This window comes from Dermacentor silvarum, chromosome 4 (assembly GCF_013339745.2).
Source record: "Dermacentor silvarum isolate Dsil-2018 chromosome 4, BIME_Dsil_1.4, whole genome shotgun sequence".
NCBI classification, from domain to species: Eukaryota; Metazoa; Arthropoda; class Arachnida; order Ixodida; family Ixodidae; genus Dermacentor; species Dermacentor silvarum.
Window position 1 is genome coordinate 232,034,114 of NC_051157.2, and position 22,209 is coordinate 232,056,322.

Sequence of the window (22,209 nt, forward strand, 5' to 3'; positions counted from 1 at the left end):
CTAGATATTTTCTTCATGTTGCATTTTCCGGGGGTCTCCTCAGCTCTATTGGTTGTAGTTGGTTGTTGCTGACTCCGTGATCTTGATCTCGATCTTGACGGTGATCTGGATACCTGCCGGCTCTGTTGCGCCGCTTCCTCTCGCTCCGAGCTAAACCAGCGATGAGGTTTTTGCCGTTGTTGCTCGAGCTGAGGGAATTCGCTCTCCTTGTTGGTCCATTCTGTTTTTCTTCGGGGCTGCTCCACACGCGATATTCGGGGAGGCACGTTTTTCAGTTTCTTTCTGCACGATGTGTCTCCCGTCGCGTGCTCCTCACCGCATATGGCGCAGTTCGGGATACATTCGTGTCCTTGGCTCGGATTAGATGCCCCACATTTGGAGCACACGTTGGCGTTCGGAGTCGGGCACACGTCGGTTCGATGTCCTGTTGACCGACAGATCTTGCAAACTTGTATGGTGGGCTTATATGGGTAACAGATCGCCTCTGCACCCATGAAGTAGACGCACCTCGGTAGTACGTTGCCCGTAAAAGTTATTATTGCTGACTTCGAAGAGCCCAGCATCCTAGCTCTCTCTATGTTCACCCCTTGAGTCCGTATTCGTAGGTTGGCCATAAGTTCGGCCTGGGTGGTTCCGGGTGGAAGTCCGTGAACGATACCTCGCAAGACGTCCTCAGGGTCTGCCACGTACGCGTTAAAGGGGTGAATCTGTCCTCTGATTTTCAACTGACTGATCTCTCTCAGCCTGCCCGCCACTTGTTCGTGTGGCGTAGATAATATTACGATGTTCGATCCGGGATGGACCCGCAGTAAAAAGCTGTCCCCTCCGAAATTGTTTCGGCAGGCCTCTATCACTGCCACAGAGAGCTCTGATCCGAGCAGATTCTTGACTATGAGGCCTTTGTGTGGTCTCAAAATAACCTTTATATCCTCCTTTGGGAGGGGCGGCGGGCCGCGGCGTTTTCTACATCGGAAATCCCGCTTGGTTTGACTCTCTCCTCCTGTGGCGGCGGACGAGTAGCCCGGTGATTTTCCATTTTTCTTTTCGGTTTCCTTCTCGGGTTCTTTTTCACTTTTCCGATTTTTCTTTTTTTGTCGGCGTGAAAGAACGGTGTGCCAGCCGTCTTCCGTCCACGCACGAAGGAGACCCGCGTCGGCGTTATTCTCGTTGTCGAGACCTGCGGCAGCGTTCGTTTCGTTGTCGAGAGACGCGTCGCTCAACGCCCGCGTTTCCTCAGTTAATTCCACTCGTTGCGAGACGCTACTCGCTTGGTTTGCTTTGTCCTCCGACGCCCGAGAGGGGCCGGGAAGCTCCTCGTCGACATCCATATGGGCGAAAAATTGTTAGGCCTCTTCAGGCATGCTGTCGAGCGCCGCTTTCCGCCTTGCTAGGTCTACTGTTAGGCTGACTCGTTTCTTGCCAAATACGTGGGTTTTCGCGCACAAAAATCCAAATGGGAGGTAAATGTCGCTCACCTTTGGCTTCTTACTTGGCGAGAGAATGTCCGAAAAAGTCCGTTTTATGGTTGTTAGAAAGTCCACGCACACACACTCGTCGCCGCACCCCGCACATGCGAGCGTCCCCGCGCTGCGCCGCCGACTGAAGGCGTTGTTAGGGTTAGCTCCGTTTGTGCAACTCGTTTCTTCTTATGTTGATAGGTCCTCGTGAAGCGGGTCCAGGTCCCAGGTATTGGTGTCCTTCCAATCCTCTCAACTTCACGAAAAATAATATATACTTCTTAGGTGGGCTTCGGTGAAATTTCCGCATGAAATCGTTTCAAGAAGCGGAGCGCAATGCGATCCAGTCGTCACTGCTCTGCGCCACCTCCGCGTTAAAATCTTTCATATGATTTCCTTTCGCGCATAAGCCTAAGCTTCCTTACGAGTTTAAAAGTAGACTGTTCGTAATAAACTTCAGTTGTAAGTTCAGCGTGGTCCTGTGCCTTTCTTGTGCTCGCGTCTGTAATTGCTGCAACCCCCTATACTGTTAAAAGTAGACGTTCATTTTACCGCCAAGTTGTTAGCCACTAGTTGGTCGGGATTTTCCGTGTCAGCGCGCGCGGCTCTCGCTCATACAAAAACGTAGGCGGATCCCGGAGACAGTGCAAAGAAGCGGGAAGCGCACAGTGCGCTGCTTCTCCAACAGGTATCACATGACGTCATCAGGCGATATCGTCAGGTGACGATGCCGTTATCCTCGTGTACATGTATTCAAATGACAATCCCAATCTATTACGTCTGCACTTTGCGTGTAAGTCGTACTTTACGAATTCTCCGATGCAATTTACTTTGAAAAATTGAATTAGTTCAATAAGGCACTTGCGCTTGGCGGAGGGCCTAGAAGAATGAGCATGTATCCTGCACTTCCGCACACGTGCGTGCGCGCGTGACGTATGTCGCTTGTGATGGTGGTGCTTGTCTAATGTTGTCTAACATCGGCAACAGCTTAGCTGTACACTCACTTTCACAGGGTAGAATGGAGGCGGATAAGTGTTAGCGACTGTTATCTCGCTGTTTTGGAGGTGCCAAACGCGTTAGGCCAATATTAGAACTGACCCTGCCGAACAAACAAGATACGGCTGTTTATCAAGCTTGCGCTAGCATGACGGTCAGCATCGAAAACACAGAATGCTTGCAAAGAAACGACCGTTCGTGCAGTTGTGTTATAAAAGTATATTTTACAGTATACTTTTTACAGCCCCTTTTTACAGCGAAGCTGTATATGGCTAGGTTCTGGCGGATCGCGTCCGCCGAGAAAACGACGCGTAGAACAACAATTTTGGCGGCGAATATATATACATCGGTTTATGTATAAGGTGCCTTAGCACAGGTGTGGCAAAACGGATCTTAGGCTAAAGAATATGAGGTACTTTAAAGTGATTCACAACAACTTCATCAAAAAATTATCGTAGTTTCACCTGAAAGGCGAAGCATCGATTGCGATAGCAAACTTGTAGAGAGCTATCGGAGTAATGATATTAGCTTTATCAGCTGTATAAACTTGGACATGCAGCAGCATCGGCAACACGCAGAACTGGTGTCGACGCCATCGGCGTTTTGCCCGCGTTCGCTCAAAATGCGTGCGGCGTTGGTGACTGTTGCCGGAGCCTCTGATATAAATAGGCACTTGGTGCCGCAGCTAAACGGCGCCTCCCTTCCCTCCCCCTCCCCACGGCCTCTCGCGCGTCGGAAGAAGGCGCGTTTGCTCTACATATATGGTGATTGTAAAGGAGAAAAGAGACGCCTACTTCTGCAGCCTTTAAGCGAGCACGGCGCAGAACGCGCGTTTGTTCTCCGCCGTGCGTTCACTCCCCGTGAAAGACGCGCCCCTCGCGCCCTTTCACTCGCACATACAGCGTTCGGCGCGCGGCGACGATTTCATCTCCAAATGACGTCATACGGAACCTCACGGCGACGGCGACGGCAGAAATCTGCTTTTGAGTGTCCATATAATTGCTATCGCAATAAAATAATATTGCCCTAATTGTTTAATGGATATGCAGACTATACTGAAAAATTACCTTCAGCAAGGACTGAGGCTTTTCAAGGTAGCTTTTCTTAACCCCCACAGTTACACACTTGGCTCCATTAGCGAAGTGGCAGGCGAACGCGTGTTGAAGCTGTGTATATGGCGGGATTCTGACAAAACATGCGTGCGTTGACAAGGTGTGTAGAAAAAAAATCGCGTCGACAAAACTGAATTCACAGTAGCCCGCTGCGCCCCGGCGGTGCTGCGTGGCTCCTGAGCGGATGTGGGAATAATAAAACGTCATTGTGTACCCTCCAATGTCCTGTGCATTGCTCTCTTGTGACGCCGGCATCACTCTAGCGACGTTACCAGCAGTTGTGCTTTGGTTTTGCTATGGCCAGGACGCGCGTAGTGCGTACTGAAGAAGAAGAACCTGCATGTAAAGAGCGCCGGCGTGAGCAACAGCGTGAATGGGCGCTAAGGCGACGGGAAGCCGCTAAAGCCGCATGCGTGTCGTCCGAAAACGTCGGATAGCCGCTCTGTGACCGATGAAAAACGACAGCGTGCCCGTGAGGATCCGAACAGAAGCGGCAGTGGGCGAGAAAGTATCGGTAACCAATCGCAGTACATCACAGTGACCACAAAGGAATGGTTACCATAATGACAAAGTAAAGAGAAAAAAAAAACGATAATAACAACGAAGTTATGTGTCTTTATTCAATCAATGTAGCAATTAACCATATATAACTGAATATAGTTATCAACAAGTACAGCTTCGCTGGTCTTCCGTCTTCGCATAGTGGAAGGGCTATGAATTTTTCGTCGGCTTTCCGCAGTGATAATTTAGGCCAGAACATTACGAATCGCGCCTAACCTGGAGACAGTGTCATATAGCAAAGTGGACTGATCCCGGATAGCGCATCATGCGCGGTCCCGTGGTGAGGGTCTCTGCGTACGCGTAATGCCCGTGCAGAATGTGACCAGTTCTATAGCATTCATTTACGCTCGCTTCTTTGGATCTCTATACCCCCTTGCTCCAGTGCAGGGTAGCAAACCGGACGTGCGTCTGGTTAACCTCCCTGAGTTTCCTGTCTTCTATTTCTCTCTCATTTACCGTGACCGAAAAGCTTCGCTTCTCATAAGTTCCAAGATGTGCGTTGGACCCGCATAATTTCTTAAGCACCGCTTCGTTTGCGAACCCCTTTTGTCCAAGGTTTCTGGGTGCTGCTGCCTTGCCGAATAGCTCAACGCTAACAAAAAAAAATGTATTATGTTCCCGGTGGTGGGATCGAGCCCTTAGCTCGACGCTATAGCCATTCGGCCACAATCGCACGCATACTTCTGTCGTGCCAACTACAACTAGCTCTGTGAGATGACTCCGTGGTTTCCTGTACACCAATGACGCGAGAATGAAATGAGCAAATGTATGGCACTTGATTGACCGCTTCACATAGATTCCAAGATGTACGTTGCATCTGGATAATTCTATTTACGGTGAGGTCTTCAAACGAATACTCGCACAGTGTATCACGTAAATACCTTTACAGATATTTATTATCAATGCTGTTCTCGCAACCACTTTACGACGAAATTCGAGTACCTCGGCCCGGTAGGAATGGATCGTGTGAGTAAAGTGCCCGTATGAAAGTACAAAAACGTTCCTTCAAATTGCATTCTGAAACCTTGACTGTCAGAAGTTGGTTGCGTTCAAATGACATTCTCGTATCGTCAATTTATAGTCGCCTGCGTGATGTAGCGGGAAAAATTGAACATCGTTTTATAAGCTGCAGGGATGCCATTTTATTTTGGGATACATTTAAACGAACTTTTAAAAAACGACATTGCATAATAACCTTTTCTTGGGAGAGTTGGTTCTTGCTGAACGATATGATTTTGTAGCACAAAAAATACCGCAAATGAAAGACTTCTTTTCTTTCCGGTATTCTTGCGCTACAAGATCATGACGTTTTACAAAACGACTCTGACCGAAGTCCTCATTCTCTATAACACCTGCAGGGTGCAAACTAGTGACATTTACCTCAGTGTTGCTCTACTGAAATTAGTTTCCCTTATAGAAATGTAGTCTGTTGAGGACACGCATATTGCAACAAAAGGCCAAACCCCTAATTTCCGCCGCAACACATTTCAGGCAAATGATTGTCGAATAAGGGATCTAGATGAACAAATTGAATGTCGTCCAGAGCTTGTAGGTAAGGTCTTTATAAGTAATGTATTTATATTTACAGCTTTCTTTTACCATCAGCTTGATCTGAGCGGCAAGTGTTCAGGATGAGTAGGTACTTTGTGGAGCTCCTTGAATGGAGCTCTGCATCACCGTGAAAGTGGAAGAGATCCATTAACTCATTGTGTTTATGTTTCTCGTAATAGTCATTTATGTCCAGAAATACCCCCCATGAAAATACAAAATCCGGCAGCACCCATATCACGTTGAATGTCGACGATAATGCGGTTAGCGGTAATGTAGGGACACGCCATATTGACACCGCAGACACAAGGAGTGGTTATCTTGCCAAAAATGGCCTCTTTGTATGGTAATCACTGCACTCCTCTTGAAACTCCGTAGTGTCCTCGCTGCCACTTCGTTGCAATGGCTATCCACCAAGCCGGCGCGCTCGACGTGGAGGTGTGCGGCTCTATCGCTTTAATGTATTCACGGCTACGCATCCTTTGTGCCACCTTGCCTCGTCCATCGTGTGGGACTGGACGCGGATGGTGTGGTGTGTGGAGTGCGCGACACGGTGCGGTGGATGGAGACGACAAGGAGCAGACGACAAGTAGGGCGCACGCGGAGGCGAATTCCGTGTTGGATGGAAAACGACAACGTCCAAGAGCGTCCGGCACGTGAACACGCGGCGCAAGAAGAAAAGAAAAAGGCATCCAATCGCCACGCGACCACGAAGCTTCGAGCTGCCAATGAGCAAACGACGAATCGCGCAGAGCAGCAGAAAAGTGAGGCGCGCTGGCAGAAGGGAGGGAAAGTTCCAGGGAGTGACGCGAGGAGGAGGTCGGCCACCAGACCGGGAGTTGAAGACTCGGGTTCCAGGCCCGAGCCACCCGACCGGGGCCTCCTGCCAACCCGTTCATGGGCGTACCCGATCGTGAACTGCTGCCCGAGGCCGGTCGACTTCTGCGCCCATGGGCAGAACGTGAGCAGTCGGGCTACGGGCCCTAGTTCCACGCCCAGCTACCTAGCCAAAACGCCGCCGCCGCCTGCCCGTGTCGCCCAGCCTTCTCTCTCCAAGCCAGAGCTGCCGCGCTCTGGTAGCCTGCCCAACGGTCCAATACACCGACTTTTGGTGACACGAATGCACGTCTTTCGTTGTGTCGCCGCCTCCCATCCTCTGCGAACTAGCACGCGCCCTCACACACGACCTCAGCCCGGACTCGCGTGCTATTAATACTATGAGTGTGCCCTGAGTGTTTTCTTTTGCCGTGATATTCTTTAAGTGTTTATTTTATGGGTTACTTTTCGTTTTAGTTTTATTAAAAGTTTGTGTGTGTTCTCCAACAAATGGCTTTGTCCTCAATTGGTTCTCGGAGGCGCCCCCTCAGAGAACCGTCAGAACCATTAAACGAAAGAACCTGTCACCACAAATGGACATATGTCCTGCACGCAGTGCCCAAGTTGTCTGTTCTGGCTCGTGTTGTCTTCTCGGCAATACAGAGGCAATCCCATACGTAGTGGCAGAAGCTAGTACAAACAACTCGGATCACTGGGTGACAGACGTTTGATGCATACCGAGAAGTGGCTAAAGACACCAAAGAACGCTAATTGCGTTAAGAGAGTCATCGCCTCATCATTAGAGCATCGGACTCTTGTGCAGCAAGACCAAAGTTCGATATCACCTTGGACTTTGTTATTTCATATTCCTTGCGTAAGCTTTTTGCCAAGAAAGCAGAGGCACCTGCAGCACCAAAGTCCGGGAAGGTTCCTCTAGAAAGCTTCATTTTACAAAAAATTTGTTTATCTATAATAAGGAGCCCTACAGGAACCAGGTCATTATAAGCAACTGCGCCGAAATAAAAAGAAAAAAAAATGCAGTCTGCGCTGTCGTAAGGGATGAGGATTCTGTTTTTTAATTTTTTAGTCGAAGTTCCCCTTTTGCGTAGTGAAACCAGCAAACCCATACTGCTAAGGGTTTCCAAACTTATTTTTACAGCGAAGCTGTTATAGGCTAAGTTCCAGGAGATCGCGTCCGGCAACGGAAGTAGATAGATAGACCGGAAGTAGATGAAAAATTTTCGGCTCCATGTGCGTGGCGGTTTCCCGCCAGCTGTGCCTTAGCACAGGTGTCAAAGCGGACGATGGATGGCCCGTTGTAATACCCCTCGCCACCGCCGATGCCTCTTTCACAAGTGTCGCGATACTCGGCGGCGGCGCGTTCCACCGATCGTTGTGCCCCTTTGTCTCGTGACATAGAGATCACGCTAGCGCTGTTATCAGCAGTTGCTCTTTGGACTCGCATTGGTACGGACGCTCGTTTAACCACAGCTTCGAGGATCCTGACGATGCCGTGCAGTGTGCCGCGGCTATGAACGCTGTGGCTCATACGTAGCCTATGACGATGGGGGTACTTGACGCAGCAAACGCACTACTTGGCCATCGCGCCGGGCGAAAACAAGACGCCGGTGTCCTTGCTCTTTGACGAACGTGCCGAAGACGCTCGCTATAGTCAGTAATGATAATATATAAATTCACTATAGCAATGTTCACTGTAGCAGACCCACCATAGCCACAGCTTCGCTGACTTCCATCTTCACAGTAGTGGAAGGGCTCTGAATTTTCACTATACAACTTCGCTTGGCAAGTGACGGCAAAAACATTTTTAACAGCGAAGCTGTTTAAGCCAGCCGTAATTTGTGGTGCGTAGCCGTGGTAGCCATGGCAACCCGGAAGAGGACGAGGAGGAGACCGCGTGCATGCGCACGCGGTCAGCTCCCTGCCTTCCCGAACCCTGCTTCTCTTCCCTCCGCGGCGCGCTGAGCCAGGAGAAAAAAAAAAAAAAAGGCGAAAGCTTGCACTAGGCCGCGCAAAGCTCAAGGCACAGTGAAGCCGGCCGATTGATATCGAGCGGCTAGCCTCCAAAGCGTTCGGTGTCGGCAAGCGACAGCTATCTTCGCACTGTACCAAACTTGGATAGCCTGCCTGCGTTTGTGGCATGCCAGGCGCGCTGTCGCTCGTAGGCGCCCACGCGTCCAGCGCTAGTCAGACGAAATGTCGCGAAAGGGAAGGTACCTCCGAAAATGATTGCTCGAGAATACCTTCCTACATGCGTAGCTAAGTTAAACCAAGTTAAGACCTAGCAGCAACCAAGTTCATACCTAGCAGTAGCCGCCAGTAAGCTTCCCTGTGGCTAAGCTTTGCGCGATCGAATGCAAACTTGTCCGATTTTTTTAGCCTTATTCTCAGAAGCGACCACAGAGCACAGCGAAGAGTGAGAGAGCGAGAAACGTTTATTCTTGAAACAGTGTCCCCAGCGAGGCCCGGTATCACCCTGAGGTGGGAAGGTTCCCTAGTCCAGGAACCCTCTGGCTTCGGCAATTTTCGGCACAGCGAAAAATGTCCCGATTAAGGCAGTTGGTCACTCACACCCTGAAGCGCTACCAAGTAGCTCAAACAGCCCTGTTTTCCCCGCGGAACAGGTTTTGCCTAGGATTCCCGCCAGTGCACTACAGCTGTATCAATAAGGAATTTGCAAAACATAATGTTCCTTTTACGGGAGCAAGTTAGACAGAAGCATAACATGTACACCACGTTTCCGTAAGCATAACAATGATGAGTCTTGAGAAAAGTATGCTGAATGCTGGGTTTTTTTCTAACTGGCTGACTGCTGGTTTAGCGCTTTCTGTCTAACCCTTACGCAGTACCTATTTTATCAGGGTGAAAGCTATTCACAAGAGAGCAATTCTTTCCTTAGCAGTGAAGGTCAATCCCCTGATGCTCTGCTACTGACTGTGTGTCTGGCGCGAGGCAAGACCTTCCTTGCCTCGCGCCAGACACACAGCGGAAGTCTGGGCAGCAATGTCTGCACTTTCCCTCGAGAACGAAACGCACAGCTCGGGCTCATTCATCATTTCCTTCTTTTGAACACTGTCTCTTTTTCGAGACGTTCCGTCAAACCGGAATATGAGCTTCGAGGTCTCTTGGCAATGTTCACCATGCGCCGCGACTGGTGTGTTTCCATACTCTGATTCACAGATGACACGCTCACTAAGGCTTTGCACCTGCGTGGTTCGCGTTGCGTGCGGAGATTATCTGACGCGCTTCGATGCACTCACATCTGAACAGGAGCACCATGCACGGACTCGCGACTTGGCGACTAACTCCGACGAATTGTACACATGCTCGGCTACATCAGTCGAGGATCGTGCCTCGCTCTTTGCCCCGGGGTTCTCGGAAGGAAAACAAGGGAGCCGGGCTTTACAGGGATAAACGTGAGATTGTAAGATTGATAATAGAAACTGAACAAATTCTCTCGGCCGCTGACCAATGTATCAGCAAACAGTCATTTTCACTGTCGGCGAGAGAGGTAGATTATTTGCATATGCCATAAAAGCTGACCGCAGTTGCAGTGCATGATTCCGGTTCTTAGTGTTTTCTCGATGCAACAGCCTTAGATGGGTTTTTGCTGTCATGTACCTATCTTCAGTGTTGATATCGCTGTGCATGTGGTTTTTGTGTACGACCGGTCACGCAAATAAATTTTGTTGTTGAAAGTTAGCGCTTGTCTTCGTCTTCGTTTATTCTCGTGTCCGTGTTTTCATGCACTTCCAGATTACCATTCCATGATGACAGACCAACAAGCCCACATTGCCACCTTCGTCGGGCTTAAGCACCGTACTACTCAGCACCGACGACAGAACCCGGATTCACACTTTCCTAATGAGAAGCACCACTAATCTTAGCCTAAATAAGCACTGGGACAATGCTAAGGATAGGGGTCAGAGCTTTTTCAAGATTTTTATTGAGTAACCGAAAGCGTTAGGCACTTGGAAAGCAGGTAACACTGTTCTACGGTTCCTTGGTATTTTAACGCGACAGCATTTAGGGCCCCGTGTCGCAGAAAATCCGGCGTCGGCATTGGCGCCCGCGGTCGAGAAAATCATCCGCAACTATGTTTAGGTATGCCACACCATTCTATCATTAATGTTTCTCATACCTTGACTTCCACTCTTGGCAAAGCTATTCCTCGGAATTTTTAGAATGATAATTCACAAACAAATGTCATGAAACAAATCACCCACAGCGCATGCCTTTTTGTTAAATCTTCTCAGCCTGAAATATTAAAAGTGCGCAACAAATACGGAAACCTGAAAACGATGTAATTTCTTTGGCGAGGTTGTGCACTATCTCCGGGATCGGCCCACGCAAGAGGCAGCGTTTCCAACAGAAAGCTCACCTACGTGCATAGCGTTCGCCGCCAGTGTTTGCCAGTAACCATAACGGTTGCATAAGCTGCAGTCGTCGGGAACCATGAGTAGCAGTCGGGGATCTTTGAATGCTATCGCGTTCCACTCTTAAAAGCGAAGCTTAAGCGTCCTCCCAATTTTTGCCGAGTGTGAACTTAAACCTCGTTTTTTAAGCGTAGCTTTATAGGCTCACAAGTGTCGGCGGCGGCGGTGTCACGCTGAAAAGCGTGATCCTGGCGATACTGCAGAAAAGGTCCAAGCTCATGGCACATAGCAGGGACAAAAAAGAAAGAGAGAAAGAAAAAGGGAGAGAGAGGGACAGGAAGAAACAGAGAAAGAAAGGAAGAGAGAAAGAAATGTCGATCAAAATAAGGGGAGAGGGAAAGATAGACAGAAAGAGAGAAAGAAATAGAGAGAAAGTTAGAAAGAACGAGAGAGAAAGAAAGTCACCACGAAGATAGGAGAAAGAAAGAGAGAGAAAGATACAGGGAGAGAAAGAAAGAAATAAACAGCGAGAAGGAAAGATAGAGAAAGAAAGAGAGAGAAAAAAAAGAAAAAGTCACCACGAAGGTCAGAGAAAGAAAGAGAGAACGGAAGAAAGAAAAAAATCACAGCATATCCACGGGGTGAATGATGATGAGTGGGCGAAGCTCCGGATGGAATCATCGGATCTCCCGCTTAAGGGGACGCTAGCACAAATGCGTTAGAAACGTGCAGTACTCTCTAGTAAGGGGGAGCGGCCACAGCGTCTTACGCAGCCATTTACACATGCCGGAACGTGCACCGCGTTTGCCGACGCCATCACATGACTGCTGAGAGAGTATACCCCCCCGTATTCATAAACGCTCCTCGACTTGAACTTGACTTGCCACCGCCTTGGGCAGCGCGTTCGAAACGCGTTGAAGGTAAGGCGGGGAGGCCACAGCGTCCTACACCAGCTTCTTACACGGGCCGTAACGCGCTAGCACAAACGCGTTAGAAAATGTCACAGTTTCGCCCTAAGGGCGAAGCAATGAATGCGATAGCAACACAGCAATCTCATACGAAGTAAGGTGAGCGGCTTTGGTAGCAACAACACGCAGAACTGTTGTCGACGCCATCGGCGTTTTGCCCGCGTTAGCTCTAAATGCGTGCGGCGTTGGTGACTGTTGCTGGAGCCTCTCATATAAATAGGCACTTGGTGCCGCAGCTAAACGTCGCGTCCCTTCCTTCCCCCTCCCCCACGGCCTCTCGCGCGTCTGAAGAAGGCGCGTTTGCTCTACATATATGGTGATTGTAAAGGAGAAACGAGACGCCTAATTCTGCAGCCCTTAAGCGAGCACGGCGCAGAACGCGCGTTTGTTCTCCGCCGTGCGTTCACTCCCCGTGAAAGACGCGCCCCTCGCGCCCTTTCACTCGCACATACAGCGTTCGGCGCGCGGCGACGATTTCATCTCCAAATGACGTCATACGGAACCTCACGGCGACGGCGACGGCGACGGCGACGCCGACGGCGACGGCGACGCCGACGGCAGAAATCTGCTTTTGAGTGTCCATATAATTGCTATCGCAATAAAACGCGCTAGAAACGCGGCCTTTCGTTAATGTTGGGTATTTATTGCCATCGTGGTGCTTGTGTCTATGTGTGCTTCGTGGCGTAGTGGGCTAACGCCGCGCGCTCGGAAGCGAGGGGTCCCTGGTTCGATTCCGCGCTACGGACACAACTTCGGAATTTTTTTTCTCATTTTTCTCAGACTGGTTACACACTACTACTACTACGACGAGGGACGAACGGGTGCCGCTTTAAGGAGCTTCGCCCCTAATAAAGAATGAGAGCGAAACAGAGAAGGAGAGAAAGAAAGGGAGAGATAAAAAATAATGAGAGAGAAAGAAAGATAGACAGAGAAAGAGAGAGAGAGAAAGAAAATCACCACGAAGCTCAGGTACACACACGACAAGCTTCGCTTACCCCGCTTTTCTCGGCAGGGGAAGGACTCGTGATTTCATTTTTCTTCTTTCTTTCTGTCTGCTTCTTCATCAAATGACTACAGAGGGGCTCTGTAAACTAATAATGCACAATCAAAGTGCTTGCCAAGGCAAGGAAAATTTCATCCTTATTCACCGAGTGTGTAGTTCTGAGCGTTACGCTGAACGTCAGAATAAACGACGAAAAAGGAGCCTGGCGTCTCCTGAATACACGAATAAGTATTTCACTAAGCGTGCATGCTATAGGAACAAACTCAGCTGTCTAGTGCCGAGTAGCTTAGCGGAAGAAAATGCACTGAAAGAAACTCACATGGGTCGGGCTGACGTTGGATGAAGAAGAAGGCTCTCCGCAGCCGGAGCACCCGCCGTCACCCTGCAAGGAATGAGTATGGCAATTCAGGAGTTTTCATCCCAACACGCAATTCACCGTTTGTTGGACAGCCGCTTAAGAGATGTTAAAACGAAAACAGCAGCCACCTAAGGGCCAGCCTTGCATAAAACTACAAGAGCAGTTTTATGCGAAACTCCCCAGAAATGCTGACGGCGAATTTATTCAGCGTTTAGTCCAGTACGAGAGTGGTGAGTTGATGCTGAACGTTACCTTGCGTGCAACATTTCTGTTCGTCTGCGTAGTACACGGAACACACAGGGAGACGTGTTTGCTTGAGGGGTTGTTTTGCGCCGACGTTCGTAACTTCCAAGAGGGTTAGCACTGTGATCGCCTAAATGTTCATTGAATTATGGTGTTGTACGTGCCAAAACCACAATCGGTTTATGAGACATGCCGCAATGTCAAACTCCGGATTAATTTTGACCCCCGGGGGTTGTTTAACGTGCACCTAAATTCAAGTACACGAGCATTTCTTTTTTATTGCGATATCAATTATATGGACACTTCAACCGGATTTCTGCCGTCGACGTCACCGTCGTCGTCGCCGTGAGGTTCCGTATAAAGTATAAGGGCGATATTCCGTGTAAGGGCGATAAAATCGTCGCCGCGCGCCGTATGCGCGAGGGAAAGCACGCGGGGGACACGCGCTATCACGGAAAGTGAACACACGGCGGAAAGCAAACGCGACCGTCGCGCGAAAGACCGTGGGGGTATGAGACGGAGGGAGGCGGGGCGACACTGTGCTGCGGCACCAAATGCGTATCTTGCAACCGGGCGCACGGGGAACTGGCCACTCAATTTCCCACGCCAAAACAAGAAAGCGGGAAGGCAGCGCAGGAGGGAGGGGGGGCAGCTTCTATTCTGCCAACAACTGTGCTTGTACCTTGCCCGGCTGTGGCGGTCGCCCGCACCGTCTCCTAAAAGCGATCTCCACACGGCTTTGACCTTTGTATGCGCTGTGGATTCGCCGCTCAGTTTCCGTTGAAACGATTGACGACACTAACCTTCACTCGCTGTGGCGGCTGCGCTTGCTGCCAGCGTTTTGACAGTCGTTGTCTGCCGTCATTCAGTGTGATATATTCATGTTTGCTTGTGCGCGCTGACACCACGCTTGTCAATTCAGTTAGTAAGCGAATTTGTCCAAGTTTATGCAACCGATAAAACTACTATCCCTACTGCGAATAGCTCTCTACTAATTTGCTATCGCCATTGATGCTTTGCCTTTCGGGCGAAAGTGCGACATTTTTTTTCTATTTCACCCCCGTTGAAATGTGGCTGCCGCGTTCGGGATCCAACCCGCGACCTCGAGCAATGCCATACATAGCCGCAAAGCTACCGCGGTTGGCGCAGATGTGTTGATTTGACGTTCGACCGGTTTCATGGTGTCGACTAGAGGAGGAGAAGGAATAAACTTTTATTGTAGAACCAGCACTTTATGATGGCTGGGCCTAAGCCTCCCATGCGGGGACGCGAGGGCTTGCCTCGCCGCCGCCTTACGGGCGTGCTGGGTCGCCCAGGTTTGGTCGTCGAGGGCGGAGCTCCCCAGAGCCTCACGCAATTTCGAGGAGAGGGTCGTGGTGTTAACGTGTGTGTACTGTGCTGGGCACTCCCACAGCACCGGTAGTTGGGGGTAGTGTAAACGTGTGGGAATATAAGGTGGAGGCGGACGGGTGAAGGGTACGTATTTGTTTGTAGCAGACAGTGCGGTAGCCTGCGCGCGGCTGAACTTGGGGTGAGGTGGGGGGAAGGTTCGGCGACTGAGGTAAAATGCCTTAACGAGATCGTTATAAGTGGTCACTCCAGTGACTCCGGCGCGGTTGACTAGGCCTCGCGCAATGAAGTGGGTGACCTCGTTGAGGTTGGGGAGGTGTGGTTGGACAGGGCCCGCATGGGCCGGGATCCATGCCAGGGAGATCATGCTGTCTTTCTAGTGTGGTACCTGGCAGAGGATGCGAAGCGCTTGAGGAGAAATACGGCCTTTGCTGAAAATTACTGGCGGCTGAGCGAGAGTCACACACGATGGTGTGACAGGTAGGATCTAGCGTGGCCACGGCGATGGCCACTTCTTCAGCCGTCTCGGCAGTGGTGGTAGTGACGCTGGAGGCGTGGTGTAGGACTCCACCGCGTGTGGCGACGGCCACAAATGGAATATTGGGCTGCATCAACAAATGTGACGCCAGGTACATGAGCAAGGGCTTTTATGATAGATCCAGCCCGAGCTTGGCGCCGGGCCCTGTTGTATCCAGGGTGCATGTTTCTAGGGATAGGGTCTGTGTGGATCGGCTACGGATGTCAGTCGGGATCAATTGCTTGAGGGGCCCTGTTGCTGACGGTAAATTAAGCCTAGACGATACGGCCTTTTAATGCGGCTTTGCGTCTGCAAGCAAAGCCGCATTTTGCAGTTCTGCAAAATTTTCTCCACCGTTCCATTCGTTCTTCCGTTTCGTTTTCCAAACCCCCGTGCCGCCATCTAGGCTTGAATGGGTGAATATATGTGAATGCACAAACTTCGGTGTACGCTTATCGCCCCCTACTCGTGGGTGCACGAAACGCTGACGGGATATTGGCACGCATACTTCTTTATCCTTCTCGCGGGGGCCGCATTTCACCCGCTAATAACGTAATGTTGTCGCTAAGCGCAAGACGCGCCTGTATGATTTAGAATTTACGTTATCCTTGATTCTGTCTGTTGAGTATGTCCTCGCCGAACTGTTAATCAGATTGCACGCGCGACACGAATTGTGTAGTAGTTTCTGGAAACCACGCGGCCACCAGTCATAACACTAGAATATTCGACGAATGATGTATAACAGCCGCCGCGCTTTAACCGCTGATGAGATTTTCGACGATCGCCGACTGTGTTCGCCGCTATCGCAGTGCTTTGAGCGTAGCCTGTGCTGGGGGGGGGGGGGGGGGGGGGGGGGGGGGGCGCAGGTTTGCACATCTTTCATAGTTTTACTACTGTGTTTTTCAGCGTAACTACTACGTGACAATATTGTGTCAGAAAGGCGCCGACACACATCCGCCCGAAGCCCAAACAACGGAGTTTCGTACATTTAGAGCGAACTCGAGTGCTAGTGGGAAGCTGCAAGCGGGGTTGTGGTTAGCACCTGGATTTGCCTAAACGTCTTCCCTGTGGTTTTCAACGGATTCCTCAACCCCTCATTTTAAACTGTTTTACGAATACTTAAATACATTTGATTAAAACTGTCCGCAGGCCGGATTCGAACACAGGACGTCTAGTACAGAAACCCGATATTCAAACCATTACGCCACGGACGCATGCGCTCGTGAATTTCTCGCGGGCGCATTTCAATTGGGTCGAGGCGCCATTATCACGCAGGCGAGTGCTTTCTCGGCCAGTGTGTATACGTGGAAATAGCAAGCAACGAGAGAATTGCATCTGCGACAACAGCTTCGGAAGAATTGGAACGCAGGCGAGCGTCGGCGGGCAAATTATGCGAGGAAGAAAAGAACACACTCATTTCATTTACCAAACACGCGATTGGTGGTAAAAACGAGTTTACTGGAGAGATGGTCATAGTGTGCATGGCATTCTTTAGAGTTGCTCATCTCTTAAAGTTTTTCAAGGGTAGAGTATGAGCTTCACAAGAAATGATTCTACGCACTATATATGACAATGCCCCAGCGGGGAGTTGCTGCCCCAGTTTCTTTCCGCGAATATAGGCGTCAGGCGCGCCACGCACGCCGCGCTTCTCACCGAGAGCCTGACAATGGCGGCCGCCGTAGCGGACGACGCACTTGTCCTCACCCTAAGTACAGCGTACCCTAAGCGGAGAGCGCGTGCGTCAAACCAAATGATTCACGGCCCGGTACACATTCAGGCACGTGTTGTGAAAAATTACTGCGAAAAAACTGTCAACCCTTCCACTGGGGTGGAGATGGAAGACCAGCGAAGCTGTACTATGGTGGGAAATATGTATTTGCAATTATGACTATTAAGAATGAGAAATATATATGATCCGGTGGTTTTCATTTATTTAGTGACCACAGGGACCATGGTTTTATGGTCGCTACGGTACACAGCGATAGGGTGTACAGCAAAGGTTGGCCCGTTCTTAATAAACACATCACCAACACCGCACGCATTCGGTGCGAACGCGGGAAAAACACCGCCACCGTCGACAACAGTTCTGCGCGTTGCTGGCGCTGCTACATGTCCAAGTTTATACAGCTCCTCAGAATGTTGAGAACGACAGCCCATAAACAAATGTCATGAAACAGAACACCAGCTGCGCATGCCTTTTATGTTAAATCTTCTGACTGTGATTGAGTCGCCAGTTACCCTTGCGCCCGGTCGCAAGATACGCATTTGGTACTGCAGCTAAACGTCGCCTCCTCTCCCTCCCTCCCGTCCCTCCACGTTCTTTCGCGCGACGGAAGAAGTCCCGTTTGCTCTCCGCCGTGCGCTCGCTCCGCTGAACGCGCGCGTGCCTCGCGCGCTTTCACTCGCACATATAGCATACGGCCAATTAGAGTTTTAGGGGCGAAGCACCTTAGGGCCGAGCCTTGTCCGACCCTCGTCGTCGTCGTCCGTAGCTCTGGTTTGCATGGAGTCCGCTAGGGGCGCTGCTGTGCACAAGGGCGTTCGTTCCCGACGCGCGCTCTCTTTCTCTCTTTAGCCATATCATAAGAAGCCAACAAACATTCAAAACAAACAAGCAACAAGCCAACAAACATTCTTATGATATGATTAATAAAAATCGGGCCCCTCGGTTCCCTTTCTTCTCGTTCGCTTCAGCCATGGATGATAACGATCGCTTCTGATAACGGAGCGCCCGCTATGGATGACAACGCGAGAGTGGCAGCTCAACTGCAAGCGGAGTCGAGGGCTCGCAAAGTTGCTGCATCACGGCGACGCCAGCATGCGGACCCGGAGGCGTATATTGCTTTCCGCGGATGATTGCACACGCGAGAGAGAAAAAAAGGAGGGCGCGGAGGATGGCGCCGCCTTTTTTTCGACGACGACGACGACGCTCGAACGCAATCATTGGGTTTTTATGAATGCACGATTTGGAAGCGTGGCTGTATGGCGAGGTGGTTACGACGATCGCTTTGGGATCTGGGGTACGCGTGTTCGAATCCCGCCTCGACTTTTTTTTCTTGGTATCACCATTTTCTTTTTTTTCTCTGTTTGGAGGCGCCATCGTTTGTGCCCCGGTGTCGCGGCGGAAGCCGCGATGCCGGGCGCCGACGCGACGCGGCGGTCGTTGGGGTGTTGCGGAGCGCAGCGTACTACTGCTCCAGTCAGGTAGACTACTCCCTCCCAGATAGTGAGATTATATTTGGATCATCAAAACAGTGATGCGTTTATTTAGGAATACCATCGATCGCTTAACAGCAGCCGCAGTTGTGCCTAGTTACCAGCAAGCGTGTTCTCCGTTCCAACGCCGGCGGCGTTACAACGGAGACGTCCCGCCGGTACCATCCTCCTCGCCCTCTTTTTTTTCTCTCTCGCGTGGCAATCATCCGCGGAAAGCAAAATATGCGACCCGGAGCTGAGGGCTCGCGAAGCTCGCGCTTGAACCTAAAGTCCCTGAAAAAAACTTTACTTGAACCGAGCATCGGCGCCACCAAACTCAGGTAGAGAACGCTTCCTGCGTTTTGCCGCCGCTTCCCGCTCTCTCGCCGCCTCTGGGTCCGCTTGCCGGCGTCGGGGGATTCACGGTTACCCGAATGATCCCCCGGTGCTTCGCCCACTCATCATCATTCACTTCGTGGATATGCGGTGATTTTTTCTACACGCGGAGCCAACCATCGGAGACTGAGCCCTTAACAGCTTCACTGTAAAAAGCTGTACGCTACTCGGATCTCGCGATTTCTTCATCTCCGTCGACGGAACAGTCGACAGAAAACCATTCCACGGAATGAAGCGAAATCTCATTCGAATTACGCATGCACCGCAGTATTTACTTCAATAAAGAAAAGCGCGAAACACGCATCAAAACCACATGGTATGCGCGTGGGAAGAATTGCGAAGCACATAGCGTTCACCGCAAGGATTACACAAGCTGCAGTAGTCGGGACGCGGCCACTGTAGCATACGAAGCTACACTTTAATATGTAAAAGAAGAACCCGCCTAGCAACTTATTTCATTTGTGTTGTGTTGTGCGCCGCAAATGATGCGTGTGTGATTGAAGTTCGTACCCCAGTGGTTGTGCGTCTCGACGCGCTCAAGCTTATCGCACTCTCCTTACTTTTCTGGAACTAACTTATGTTCAAGTTTGTAACTGTTGCTGTATGTGACCTGTGCTGCGCGTTCTACTTTATTCTTTGAGATTTGTTATCTCGCTCTTTCTTTCCTCCCCTTCTTCCTATCTTGCATTTGTATGTTTCTATCTCCTCCTTTCTAAAGACTAGGCAGGCGTTGTGCCCCTTCCGGAGGCCGTTGCCAGCCTGCTCCTCGCTTTCCCTTTCCTGTCAAATGTATATGTTTTCAAATCAACAACAACAACATCAACAACAACAATAATAATAATAATAATAGCACTATGGCATACATAGCCCTATGAAATAACAATCGCGTTTTGTACTTTAAAAACGCTTTGAGGTTTAAACTTGTTTTAGAGTGCGCAACAGCGGTTCCTAAAGTTCAGTGCAAGGAGACATGGCGGACGAACAGTCGTTCAGCGCTGAGTGTTTTCACATGTGCATTGTATATCCATGTCTTTCTGCCTGCGCTAAAAGAAATTATAAGAGGACCTGTCAGCAAGCCCATATAGCTATCCTCATCGCATATGCAGTATTTGGAATTCGGTGGCAGCGAAGTCGTCGTGTCAGTGCAGTGAGGCCCTCGCGCTATGCGGTCAGCTTGTAAAGAAATTATGTCTGTAAATTGCTAGTATAATTGCGCATAAGCGGAGCCTGCTCCTAGACTCTTGAACGAAACGTAACACAGCAAGCGCCAATCCAAAAGCCCACGTCTGCCCCTGAATGAAGCAGCAAATGATGTGTGTGTGTGTGTGTGTGTGATTAATTAACATGGGATGAATTTGGGTTGTGAACTTGAATCTTAGCGCTAGCCTGGTTCGTCCACCGCGGTGCGCGTGCTGTAATTATGTATTGAAGTTATCTATGAATATTTATAAAGGCATCTGTGGCGTTATCGTATATCGCGAGTAGCTTTATGCAACAAACCGGAAAATTTGGACGACATCCGAAGGTCGTATCTTCTCCTGAAGGACACCTCGTAGTATTTACTTCTATCTGGGGTTTTACGTGCCAAAACCAGTTCTGATTATGAGGCACGCCGTAGTGGAGGGCTCTGGATTTATTTTGACCACCTGGGATTCTTTAACGTGCACTACAACGCAAGCACATGGACATTTTTGCATTTCGCCTCCATCGCAATGCGGCCGCCACGGCCGGGATTCGATCCCGCGATCTCGTGCTCAGCAGCCCAACGCCTTAGCTGACTGAGCCACCGCGGCGGGTGTAGTATTGTCACGTAGTAGTGACGCTGAAGAAAACAGTCGTAAAACTGTGTACGACGAAACTGGTTGTTTATTGGGCGAACCTGTGCCCACAAAAGCAAGGTACACTCAAAGCACAACGATAGCGGCGAACACAGTCGGCGATCGTCGAAAATCTGATCAGCGGCGAAACGCGTCGGCTTTTATACCTGAGTCATCGAAGGTTCCAGATTAATCCCTGATGCCCGCGTGTCTTCCAGAAAGTTCTAGACAATTCGCGTCGCTCATACAATCAGATTACATGGGCGTCGGTGACCACAGACGACGGATAGAAGCATCGATAACGTCCGAGAAGCTTCCAATGCAGGCGCGTCCTGCGCCGAGCGATAACGTTTAACATTTGTCAGCCAATGTTGAAAGCGGCCACCAGTGAAAGATAAACATGTGTACGTGTCAATACCCTCCCCTTAAAAAGCATCGCCCCGATGCTACAAACAAACACGAAAGCGAAAACAAAAACCATGCGTAATAAACAAAATAACAAAAAACAATAACAAAATAACAAAGTACCTAAGTTTGTCAGCGGGCGTAGAAAGGCTTAAGACGCACCACGTGGATGACTTCAGGTCGTGCCCGGCGCCGCTGTGATTGCGAAATGCCGTCTGGCACGACCTCATAGTCCAGTGCGCCAATACGTCGGGTGATCTTATATGGTCCGAAATAGCGACGTAACAGCTTCTCGCTAAGTCCTCGTCGGCGTATCGGAGTCCAGACCCAAACACGGTCACCGGGCTGGTACTCGACGTAGCGTCGTCGAAGGTTGTAGTGTCGGCTGTCGGTCCTCTGCTGGTTCTTGATGCGCAGTCGGGCGAGCTGTCGACCTTCTTCGGCACGCTGCAAATAAGTGGCAACGTCGAGATTTTCTTCGTCAGCGACGTCTGGTAGCATGGCGTCAAGCGTCGTTGCCGGGTTCCTTCCGTAGACCAGGTTGAACGGCGCCATGTGCGTCGTTTCTTGCACGGCCGTGTTGTATGCGAAGGTCACGTACGGAAGGATGGCATCCCACGTCTTGTGTTCGACTTCGACGTACATTGCCAGCATGTCGGCGATGGTCTTATTTAGGCGCTCGGTGAGGCCATTCGTCTGCGGGTGGTAGGCGGTGGTGCGGCGATGGCTTGTCTGGCTGTACCGCAGGATGGCTTGAGTTAGTTCTGCCGTAAAGGCCGTGCCTCTGTCGGTGATGAGGACTTCTGGGGCACCGTGACGCAGGAGGATGTTCTCAACGAAGAATCGGGCTACCTCGGCGGCACTGCCTTTGGGCAAGGCTTTTGTTTCGGCGTAGCGGGTGAGGTAGTCCGTAGCGACGACGATCCATTTATTTCCGGACGTCGACGTCGGAAAAGGCCCCAGTAAGTCCATCCCGATCTGCTGGAACGGTCGGCGAGGTGGCTCGATTGGCTGTAGAAGTCCGGCTGGCCTTGTCGGCGGTGTTTTGCGTCGCTGACAGTCTCGGCATGTCC

The 22,209-nt window shown here is 50.4% G+C and overlaps 1 protein-coding gene across 5 annotated transcripts in view; it reads right to left on the reverse strand.

The window, feature by feature from the left end:
* Positions 1-22,209, reverse strand: part of LOC119449313 (protein O-mannosyl-transferase Tmtc3) — a 731,059-nt gene that overhangs the window by 447,585 nt on the left and 261,265 nt on the right. For all 5 annotated transcript variants that reach the window (XM_049666410.1, XM_049666409.1, XM_049666407.1 and 2 more), the window contains one exon: positions 13,175-13,237. In XM_049666410.1, the coding sequence (XP_049522367.1) occupies positions 13,175-13,237 (63 nt within the window). The remainder of the gene's footprint in view (positions 1-13,174; positions 13,238-22,209) is intronic.